The sequence below is a fragment of the Eurosta solidaginis genome, chromosome 1 (genome assembly GCF_040869045.1).
Source record: "Eurosta solidaginis isolate ZX-2024a chromosome 1, ASM4086904v1, whole genome shotgun sequence".
In the NCBI taxonomy this organism is placed as follows: Eukaryota; Metazoa; Arthropoda; class Insecta; order Diptera; family Tephritidae; genus Eurosta; species Eurosta solidaginis.
In genome coordinates this window covers 84,789,052-84,801,548 of record NC_090319.1, presented here as the reverse complement: position 1 = coordinate 84,801,548, position 12,497 = coordinate 84,789,052, and the positions used below count along the sequence as shown (strand labels likewise).

General features: G+C 37.8%; 1 protein-coding gene across 3 annotated transcripts in view; it reads left to right on the top strand.

Moving 5' to 3' along the window:
- Positions 1-12,497, top strand: part of RhoL (Rho-like) — a 49,287-nt gene that overhangs the window by 35,403 nt on the left and 1,387 nt on the right. For all 3 annotated transcript variants that reach the window (XM_067758939.1, XM_067758938.1, XM_067758940.1), the window contains one exon: positions 10,519-10,869. In XM_067758939.1, coding sequence (XP_067615040.1) covers positions 10,636-10,869 — 234 coding nt within the window. In that variant the 5' untranslated portion in view covers positions 10,519-10,635. The remainder of the gene's footprint in view (positions 1-10,518; positions 10,870-12,497) is intronic.

The following is a 12,497-nucleotide window of genomic DNA, read 5'->3' as shown; positions in this document are numbered from 1 at the left end:
AAATGGTTAGATGTCGTTTTCAAATTGAGCATATGCCTCTAGTGTTCAATGGTAGCAAATTACCATGGTGAGATATCTTTTTGCTATGGGGAGAAGTCTTTCTAATAGTAATCTGTGAGAAATTGCAATTATTCATTTCATATTTGCCAAAAATATGCATTTAAATATATTTTGCTAGAATTTGCCACGGTGCCTTGATATTGCATTTCAATTTTATTAGCGTGTTGTGAAATTAAGAAAATTAACTCGAATCATTTGTAAGTTTTTTTACGAAGATTTTTAAATTTATTGTTCTCCTTTAAAGCTTTAATAGAATATTAGTAAGTAGAGTACTATTTCGTCTAACTACCCCAACCATAAAAAGCAACCCTACTCTAAAATGTGCTTTTGTAATGCGGAGTGAAATACATTTCGTTTGATATACATATCGGCATATCTCATGCAATTTTTTTTTAATTTCGAATAGGTGGCAACCCTAAATGGCAACCCTACTCAAAAATATTCCTATTGTAATGCGGAGTGAAATACCTTTCGTTTAATACCCATATCGGCATATCTCATGCAAGTTTTTTTAATTTCGAATAGGTGGCAACCCTAAATGGCAACCCTACTCAAAAATGTTCCTATTGTAATGCGGAGTGAAATACCTTTCGTTTAATACCCATATCGGCATATCTCATGCAAGTTTTTTTAATTTCGAATAGGTGGCAACCCTAAATGGCAACCCTACTCAAAAATGTTCCTATTGTAATGCGGAGTGAAATACCTTTCGCTTGATACCCCTATCGGCATATCTCATGCAATTTTTTTTAATTTCGAATAGGTGGCAACCTTCTGAAACATTCTGAGTGGCAACACCTAGGTAGAAAGTCTTAGAAGGTGATTTTGCGCCCCACTTATATGTTTTTATTTCTCATAAATATTTTTACAATTTCTATGTCAAAATTAAAAAATCAAAGTTCAGCACGAATTTGTCTTTGTATAAGCACGTATTTCTTGCTGATTTTTGTCCATCTACATATACAAAGGAAGTGCTTAAAATTGTTTTCTTTTATTTATTTTTTAATCTGATATAAAAGTTGTTATAAAGGATCAAAAGGCAGATCTTACAAAAAATTGGCGGATTTGGTAGATAATGCTTACAGGATTGGCCTAACGGGTTCCAGTTCTGCCATAACCTCAAAAACGCTCAATCGCCAGTGATTGTTTTAAATTTTGTGAGGTTATGGCCGATTCACCACCAGCAGGGCCACAGTAGCGTGACTGCCCATGAACGCCTAAGTTGTTTTGTTGTTGTAGCAGTGCTTCAAATGACTTCATTCACAAACTGCTAAACTTAATTCCATTTTGTACATAGTCAACAAGAGATTTAAGAAAAAAGTTACAGGAGGAAAAAATCAGCACAGGTGATGGTTGTTTCGTTTATGTTCATATCTTGTTTCATACTTTTAAACTATCGCATAGAAGTTAAAATTTATATTGAAAGAATCTTTTGCAATAGTGATAACAACAAGTCAAAAGTGCAATGTCCCAACTCATGTTACCCTTCATAAGTTCAGCTAAGTTGCCAGCTAAAAAAATTCTAGAAATATGTTTATATGTATCTCAAATACATAGGTATTCGCTCTTTAGCAAATAAATTTTTTGCTATTTCTACTTCCATAGAAATTTTGCAATGCGCAGACATATTTGAAAGAATATACATATTTGCACCGATAGCCTGTAGGGAAAATCCCTCGACCCGAAAAAAATGAATTCCTACTAGCCCGCCCTAAATATACTTTACATGCAAAGATGTGACAAGTTTGATACGACGATTTCCTATGGAAGGAAGATGTGTAGGCATATGAGTCCTACGAAGTACAATTAAATATTCTAAAATACATTTTAAGTTTTTGGAAGCATCTTTACGGTCATTGCCTGGCACTTGAATTGAGAGAAAGCGTTTGGTTTTGACCCTTAGCTTAGTACATTTGACTGTTGTGGAGTTTATTTGAAGATTTTTTAATTACTAGTACAAAACTTCTACTAAATAAACATTTAGCTTGATTCAAGTTGAGAACAAACATATTTCTCAAATCTCAAGCGTTGTTTTTCAACAGTCGTATTTTTTGTATGGTAAGAAATTCTATTTTCAAAATGTGACTATAACTTTCTCAAAATGTATCAAAGGTTGTAAAGGAATTTAAGATTACTTTGAATATTTGCTTGAAAACTATAAATTTTTAAAGTTTGGAGAGAAGTTGAAGAAGGATGTAGAGAACTATAAGTTTTTCCAAGTTTTAGAGAAGTATTTTTTCGATTTTTCCGTTATTATTAGTTTCGAACCCGTTAAAAATTCTCTAGGTAAGATAAAATGTTCATCAATTCTGATCTGTGTCAGTTAGGACGCTTCATAATTAACGGAACTAATGCTTTGACTTTTTCGGGAAATGAAAAGCTAGAACCCATTTACAATGAATCCTTCGATTCAATTTTGTCAGATTTGCTTACGTTTTTTGTTAAAAATATTTATTTTATTATAATCCATGTCTTGTAATAGTATCTCCATTTTCCGTTTCAATTATTCTTTGGAAGGCGAGAGGACGACGAAACAAGCTAAAGGTACGGAGTTGCCCATAACCACCTCCCTTCCTCGTCGCGCTCTCCCCCACCACTCAGAAGAAATAAATTGTTTCCTTGGAATTTGTATCCGTGTAAGGACATGATTAGATAAGCTAAAGTTAGTTTAAGTGGTAGCTATGCAGTTAAGGAACGGCTCACTTGGACACTTGTATATTGGTCTGTTTACGACATACTCCAACGATTAAACTAGTTTCCAGTAATTTAGCGAATCGCTGCGCGGTAACTATAAAGCTTCAAATAAGGCACACATCGATCTTGGAAATTTACTCCGGAGAGATGAATACGTCCCGGCCCAGATATTTACGGACTCGTCTTTGCGAAGGCTGGATGGCTGAGCATAAAGTGACTGAATGATTTCACCTCGTCGTCGCCCATATTACTAACAAAGCTGCGGCTGTCGAGTTGTTCAAGTCAACAATGGGCCAGAAAGACCTCGACACACGTTAGCTGACTCCAGGCCCACCCGTCCAGCAACAGGGAGCAAGTGGCCAGCAGAGTCCCAAAGCCTCCACTGACAGACACCTTAAATTCGCCCATATTATTCATCTCTTCAGGGAATATAAGTGGTGAATGTGGCAACAAGAGCGGAAGCCGGCACACAATGGTCTATCCTGCCAGGGATGAAGTCGATGTCGGTCAGAATGCTGGAGTGCATACAATACGACCATTTTGCGGACGATGTTAACCGATTCAGTATTAAGTTTAGTGACAGTGCAGGTGTTGTACGAAAGGACCCACTTATTGCAACCACTTACTCCCAGTCTTTGCCAGTACAAGGCAACCTTACCAGGCCTATCCTCCGGATTAAACTTACATGACGGTTTGTTGTCAAGAATAATGCCAAGGTACAGACAGCATAAACGGAATCGGTAAACGCCTTTGCCGGGATACGCCCGGTGAACCTTCCTGCTCTTGCAGAAGAAGAAACCACACTATCAAGGGAGATACGAGTCACCCTGGCCCAGTTACGTTCTGGATACTGTAACAGGTTAAACTCTTACTTGTCCAGAATCAACCCGACATACGTAATGTATGTCCTGCATGCGATGTGTCCCCGCATGACACCAACCATCTCTTCAATTGTAATGTGGAACCAACGCCTCTAACACCAATCTCCCTATGGTCCGCCCCTGTTGAAACTGCCAGTTTCCTTGGGCCTTTCTCCAAGCCATGGCTCCCCCACTCCGTCGATTCAGTTCTGCCACTCAAGAATGTGCTGATGAATTCTACCAGAGTTGATTCGAATCCCAGCATTTAGAGGGCCCTTTCAATCGCCGCTGGTAAGACATTGTTGAAGGCTCTTTCAATATCAAGAAAGGCACCCAGCCCAAACTATTTGTCCTCAAGTGACCCCTCTATCAGTTTGACAACCGAGTGAAGAGGTTTTTCCGTAGACCTGCTCTTACGAAAATTGCTTTCGAAGGATCCTGCTTCTTACGCAATTACGTAATCAGGCTCCAGCATTAAAAAAAAGAATATGCTAGGCTGATTGGTGTAGTGCCTTTTGCAATGAAGATGACTTTGACAGGGACATTGTCGAAATTTTAGTAACTAGTTAGTAATTTCCCCACAGGGTACTAGTAGATATTGTTAAATTATACAACCATTGGTGTATTACTATGTACATACATTTTAGAAATGTGTGTTTATTGATTTTTTGATTGCAAAGGCACCTAACGATAAGATAAAGACTGTGCCAACCGGTATCGTTCTTACTTATTCTAATTTTGACTTGCTGTGCGTACATTAAGAACACATATATGTATATCGACACCTGAGTGGAATATGCCATATCTTGGCTATCAGAAAGAAACGCATGATCTCAACTCAAAATATAATGCATTTGCGACCCTTCTGAAGGGGTTAGACTGGAAAAAATCATTTATTTTATCTATAACGACCACCCTAATGTAGATATATGGCGGCTAGTTTGGGTAGATTTTTTTCTTCGACATCATTCTTAAAAATTGCGCAGGCTTGAAATAGAAAACTATGGTCCAATGGACTTTCCCAAACAGAAATATGTATGGAACCCAAACATGCAAGGAACAATATCGATATCTTAGTTCCATACCAATGAACCCATCCTAACAAATGCATCCAGTAGTGGAATTCACTAATGGTGTTTTCTTTTCTACACGAAAATGTCGCCTTCACGCCAACCCTTCAAAAAATTGTGTTCTGTTGTAAAATCAGCTTAGCCTCAATAGAGGGCATCATTATCTTTTCTCAACAACCTACCCCTAAAAATGGCGAAAAATGCAACATTACTTGCCCTCACTGACATTGATGGTGCAGAAAACAGCCCTGTCAATTGGCTGATGAATCACACGAAGCTGAATCGAATGCTATGGATCAAACGAAGCTGAAGCGAATGCTATATATGTACATATGAGTCGCATCATGCCTCACTCAAAAGCAATTTGCGATCACAGTTGACAGCGAACAGACACACGAACTGCATTTTTTTGTAAAAATGGTTACAATTTTTGTTCTTTTCAGGTCATGCAGGGTGGCACTGAACATTTTAAGTGGCTATAATTTCACAGGGCGAAGTGAAAATCTTAAAAATGTTTGCCGCTGAAAGTGGCGACATTTTGGTGTAGAAAAGAAATCACCATAACTTTTTAAACCACATTTGCCATCGCTTTATTTGCGAATCGATAACTATAACGATTTCGTTATTCACGTCCCGATTCTGAGCGTTACCGGTAAAATAGTACCCAAAAAATTATGTAACCGAATATCGTTACCAGTTCATCACCAAAGAACTCACCAGTGTCTGTGAAGAAATTTGAAAGGTAGTTGTCTTCGCTTTTACGGTTGCCGCTTTGGTCCATTTGGACCAAAAATGGTATCTTCCAACCCCATTTGGTCCGCTGGTCCCTTTTCTTCAATTTTGGTCCCTTTTGAGGCAATAGCCACGATTGGTACTTTTCTTTCTTTTTCACTCAGGTAAAAATTCACAATATTGCCCAAAAATTCGCCACACTTTCGTTAGCCCCCATGTAATTTTGAATTTACTTCAATGGAACTATCACCATAAAAAAATGCTCAGTCAATAAAATGTACCAAAACAATAACATTTCACCTAGGATATAATTTATGCCAGGCATTAAAAAGAAAAGTTTTGGCAAACACATTGTCGTTAATTGTTGATGAAATAACCGACAAATCAAAAAAAAAAAAATCTTTTTTTATAATATTAATAACGGCTAGATATTTCGATCGGTTATACAACAGTATGTAAAATATATGAAAATAAAAATTGCTTCTCGCCTAGCAGAGCTTATAGCGAGCTCTCTGCCGTGAGCCTAACACTTTCAAAACTTATACAAATAAATTCTATGCATTACTTCTCGTTTGGCACGTTGATATTTAAATCTTTCTAACCCAGCTCAATGAGTTCAAGGAATTCCAGGACTATTGTGGTGTTAAGCCACGCAAGGTAATTGAAAATTAAGTATCTTGGCACAAGAAATATTTTAACTCGAAGACAGAAGGAAGCAAATGCAAAAGAGATTTGATTTCGGAACAAATGTTTTGTATAAAATTATTCCCATAGGTGCTTGCAGAACCCCTGAGGCCTGGGATCAAAACTCACACTTACTGAATCTAGGCTCTGATATGAAGTTTAAACGTTAAGGGAAAAAGTAAGCATCTATAAAAATAGCACTAACAAAATTGGCTAGTTTCATTTATGATTTACTGAGTTTTCCGCATACATAGTTCGGCAACACCAGAACGCAAATTTTGAACCGTTTCTTACTAAAACCTAACTGCAGTATATATTTTATTTCATTGCCATCAACAATAATTCTAGAACAAAGAGCTTTGTGACCAAAACTAGGTTCACAACGTTTGCTTGGTGAAAGACATAGACTTATCCTATGTCAAAATATAGTACCATTTTTGGTTGCATGCACATATATTTGTTTGTTCAGCTTGAATTAAAGGAAAGTCTTCAGTATGTTTAGTAAAATTTTATATAGAAACATCCTAAAATTTTGTATTTTATACTAATAAAATAAAACAAAAATTTGGTCCTTTTTTCGATGAATTTTGGTCCCAAATGAAAACATGGTGTGGCAACCGTGTTCGCTTTACCGAAAATGTCTCAGTTGTTGTAGATACGAGGTTAACGAATAAACGGGATGATGTGTATGTATATGCATAATCAGTTTCTACATAGGTATATTGTAATTTATTATGTGAAAGTACATAATGTAAACAAATACATAGTATAGCAAGAGGCAACACTTTTTTACTATTATCTTTACTTATTTGAGCTTACAATTCTTTATTTTTCAGTTTTGCCTTTTTCTAAACAACAGCTGTTGTGTGGTTATTTCGATGTAACCACCTACTTTTGTGGGTAAAAAATTATCCGGTTACTTTCGCGGATAGAATACCAAAAGGGTGTAGAAGTTTCCACATGATTTCGTTACCGTGGTGAAGAAAGTTGTTACCACACTAGAATCGGGGCGTCAGTAACAATTTTGTATCGATATTTGTTTATCGACGATCAGCTGTGTTGTTAAATAAACGGCAAGTAAATTGGCTGCCTTAAAAATCACCAAATTAATATTTCTGGCAATTTTAGTTAAGAAAGAAAATCGGAACTTTAATTAAATACTTTCAAACACGAAAAGCTGTTTTATTTATAACTCAAATGGCATTTGAGTACTTGGCGTACGTTTTATCACAAGATGAACATTTCGCTCCACTTTTTGTCGCATTCGACTTTTCCGTGCAGCTTTAAAAACCTAGATCCCGCTAATCCTGGAGTTTCCATCAAATGCACCATCTGACTTAGCTACTCTGCTGTGGTACGGCTTCTTCTTTGAGTGCTATTACTTGTTGACGCCATTCTATTTTAATGTGAGAAACTGTTTATGTCGAGAAATATGAAATTAAAACCGCATTTACTTACCTTTTGTTAAAATAGGTAAACACTTGCACAATAATGAGTTTTAAAAGCAGGTAGTATACGGACGGAATTTATTTATTTTTCGCATTTTTTTGGCTTCGTTAAGCTGTGCTGCCACCTTTCTACTATTAAAACGAAATTTAAATATCAACTATTTCGAGTCGTTAAAACTAAGTTAGTGAATACTACAATCGATAAGGCAAGCAACAAAATCGTTAATTAAAATCTGGACAAAGCGCATCGTTATAAGTTAGTGAATTCCACTACAGTTTTATATTCTTTCACTCCCCTATTCACTTACTTTACTTCCTCATTGCCAAACTACCATAATATAATTTTTGTTTACAATTTAGCTCAACATTTCCGGTGTCGGTGTTGGTTTGGCTGCCGGTGTTTTTTTTTTTTTTTTTTGTATTTCACTGCTCCCCATTTGGTGTTGTTGGCATTCCACGCACTCTCCCTCATTAAGGTGGCATAGTAGTCGGCAATGACAACAACAATGATATGTACGCATGCGCATGTGTACCATGTGGTATTGAATGAGTATCCGTAAACCGGCAACGCCAGCAACAAAAACAACAGCAACGGCGGAGGTAATGCAGATGTTGGAACGATTAAATGTTGATAACGCATGGCATCGTATACAAATGCACATTAGAGTGTTACAAAATAAAAAAAAGAAATCTAGTATTTTTGATATGACCCTGATGCATATTCCATTATCTGGTGGAAAATATGAAGCTTGTATCAAGATGGGCTCGAAAACTTAAATTTACTTATAACACGCAAAGTTGCTGTTTAAAATGTTCCCTAGATATTTTGTACTGTGTGCCCCTTGAAGGTCAACCCGTCCTAGTGGGACCGTATACCTAGCAGTAAAAAATGTCAGAATTGTCGTTTCCGCGTTGGCGGTCAACCTGAGATCAAATGTATACGTGCCTGGTCTTGATAAATCAAAGAGCTATATGTTGGCAGGTGCTTTCCATTTGTTTTTACTGCAACTTGATCTGCGAACGCTGTCATTTCAAGGCTGAATATTGCTTACTTACCTAATTGGCGCTTAACCGTCCAAGAAGTTGTTCCAGTCGCTTCTTCGTTGGGCTAACAACCGCAAATTGGTAACACTAACGGAATGTATTTCCTTTGGCACCTGGACCTTTCAGCGGAATGTCGGCCGCCCTTTCCTCTGCTTCCATAGGCGGGTTCCGATAAGAATACCTTTTTTGGGCGGCGCATCATCTTTCACTCGCATAACATGGCCTAACCAGCGTCACCGCTGTGTCACTATGTTCATGTCTGCATAAAGTTTTTACAGCTTGTCATTAAATCTTCTTCCGTAGTGGCCGTCGTCAACACGTAGAGGTCAGTAAAACTTTCGAAGGACTTTTCTCTGTATATGCTTTACTGAAATTAATAATTTTCATGGTAGCCCATTTCGAGACATTGTTGAAAGCCCGGGCAATGTCTAGGAAGACTGCTACTCCATGTATTCCAAGGCTTTGTCAATTTATAACCACTATGTTTAGTGCAGCGTCTATTAATTTGCCTTTGGTGTACACATTTAGTGTTAAGCAGAATAGTTTTTCGTCCTTGCTCGGCTTTACGAGTTAGCCTAGCACACCAAAATACCTGGCCCGGGGAAAGGGACATTAAAATACTTTACGAAAAGTTTTTCGAATCAGAGTCGCTCCTCTGCAGTGGTTTCGCAAACAGTCCCTCTCAGCAAAAGTGCATCCGGCTTACGTAAAATATGTAGATAATGTCCCGCGAATCTGTGGGAACATGTTTAAAAGCAGTTCGACGCAAATTGGAGAAAATGTATGTATCGCACTTTTAATTTTTTTTTTATTATCCCTTCAATGGCTTTGAGAAGAAATGACGTTAAGCTATTAGGGTATATGTCCATAGTGTTACAAGAACGGAAAAACTCCACTTAGGTATCGGTGCTTAGTTATTAAATAACTCCGTCCCCTTGGCAAGTAAACTTGAAGCTTTCTAGGACCTAGGTTAATAGGTGTTTCGATAACTGGCAGCTCTTCGGCACCTAGTAGCTGAAGCCTTGAACGCGCGAGCGCAGGACACGAAGACAACAAGTGCACCCCAGCGGGTTAGGGGATTAGAATATATCCGTGGTAGGTATGCCTGTCGTAAGAGGCGTAATACCGGATTCAAGGGGTTTTTGTAGCGCAGCCCTTTCAGGTTGCCAGCGCAATACATAGCTTCTCCAAACCCAATTGTCAACCTCACCTATCCCTGGCGAATCCTGTTTCATTGACAGCCGAGGCTCTGGTGACCCCGAACTCCTTATGGATCTGGGGGTGGGAAGGCGGGATGGCCTAGAAGGTCGCATGTGGTCATCACAAATCGTTCCCGAGATGGTCGGGCTTAGTACCGGAACGTACCGGATCTGCATCCGGCAAAGGACCATCAACTCGATAACAATCCCCAACAACAACAAGACAACAAGTGCTTTACGGTTTCTCTCTGCTGCCCATACCTACCACATTACTGCTGTTGCTAGCTAGCCGTCTAGTTAGTAGTTAATCTTCTCTCTTTAAAGATGTGAGCAACATTGTAGATCTGATATCATAGGATTTGCACACGGAAACTCTTGCCTCCTTTTAATTTCTCACAAGCGAATTGGGACGTCGATTCATCGAGTACACCAACCTCCTTTGCAGCACCTTTCTTTGCTTGATTGTGTATAAATTTTCTTTGGATAAAAATTATTCCCTTCATTCCTTAATTTAAGGACTTTTTTCTGGGTCCACGGGGTCTGGGGCCAGAGCGCTAGTACCGAATTATGTATTTTATGAAAACAATCATAATTTGTCTAGTGTCTTTGCTGCGGGGCAGATAGTGTGAAACACCTCTATATATATGTACCTACATTTACACTTCTCCTTCAAACAAGTGAAATGACAATTTTTTCTCACGCGTTTTCTTTTCTCTATTTCTTGCAGCTCAAACTGGTGCAATACGTATAGTATTAGGACTTCATATAATCTCAATAAGAAGCAAGACAAAGCCCAACAGCACCATAAGCGCACAACAACAAAAAGAACAACCGCACAAGCAATATGGCGCGAAGTCTACGTCCCCTTAAGATCACAATCGTTGGAGACGGTATGGTCGGCAAGACCTGCCTACTCATCACATACACACAAAACGAATTCCCTGAAGAATATATACCAACAGTCTTCGATAACCATGCCTGCAATATAACAGTCGATGGTAATGAATACAATCTGACTTTGTGGGATACAGCTGGACAAGAGGATTATGAGCGATTACGTCCGTTGAGTTATCCAAATGTTAGTAAGGAAAAAAATTACAACAAAATCAAAATAAACATGATAACACGCTAAATATTGTACTCAAAATAAATTCATTGAACATCTACACACATACATACATGTATCATACATACAAACACCAGTGTTGGGCATATTGGGCTATCTGCCAACAGAGTTTTAGTGAGAGTGAAAAAATTTGCATGATTACTAAATACTAAGGGCTCTTTTCACTATCTCCAGTTTAGTTAGAATTTAACTAGAGAATAGCAATCCTTAAGATAGCTTCATTTGACAATTTCGTTTCAACCAACACGGTGGGAACAGGCCCCAGTTGAATCAATAATTAGGAATGTTTTGTTTACACTTCTGCCTTGCACTTAACTTACAGTCGGTGTTAGCATGAAGAAAACAAGATAACTAGGGAAAGTGCTAAAGTGCCCTTAATATTATTGAAAGTCCCTTTGGCAAGCGAGCTTGAAAAAAAGCTTCAACCGGCTAAATAGTTTAATCTTCGGGGAACCTTACGTGTGGTGAATGGAAATTGGTACTTTTGTTTAGCTGCTTTAACATTTTTACTTCTCGCGCAGTACGTTTTTGACACTAATCCAGAGAATTACAAAAACAAAATACATGGAATTCGTGTGTTTGTCTGTATGTATGTCACCCTGCCCCCACACTGTTATTTTGTTATATTGGTATATTGGTTTATTTGCACATTCGTATGTATGTATATTGCAGCAGCTCGGTCACAATAGTGGCATTTTTTGTTCGTCTGTTCCTTAAGCGATTTCATCTCAAAACGGTTAGCCAACTCAACTATCTTATTTTGTGTTTTGCTTTGTATGCAATTCCTTTACCTATCTAGCGTTTTATTTCCACTAACCTGCACAAAACCGGCTAATATTAGTTTAGCACATTACTTTAGAACTTACTCTAAATAAAAATCCGAAAATAAAACTATTAAAGTATGTCGCATCTTATTTCTGATAAAAGCTCGAGATATGCAGAGTCAGCAATGACATTTTACGTGAGGGAGGGTAGGCAATGGATATTGGGAAGGGAAAGATGTCACGTCCGGATATCATAGCCGAAATAAATACTCAAATGGTCCCTCAACCATGCAGGCCAGATACGATATAACATAGGCATATTGAAATATCTCTCATTCTGTTTTCCAAAAAGTTCTCTAAAATAGTCCGAAAAGCAGACCGAAAGTATCCTAAACTTTTATGAGAAAAAACAACCAATGCCCGAAAAGTCCCAGGGTAATGTCGTCCCAAAAATATTTCCGAACGTTCGGAACGTCCTAGAAGTATCGGCGAGACTCCACCAAAAATAAACTTAACTTAAACTTATTCAAAATAACGTTGCGAAATCGCAATATCAAGGACTTAAATTTGTTTGAAAATAACCCTAATATAGTGCGAAAATGATATCGAAAATATATAAAGTTCTGAAATCATAACCGAAACTTAGATATAAAAAGTTTAAATTGTATTCCCGAAATCATATTCAAATGGTCAAAACTATTGCCGTAAAAATGTCACACTCTTCCGGACCACGACTCAAACGGCTTCCCGAAATTATACTGAAAAAACTTATTTGGAAAATGTCAAGGAAATAAATTTTAAATTAAGCCTTCACTG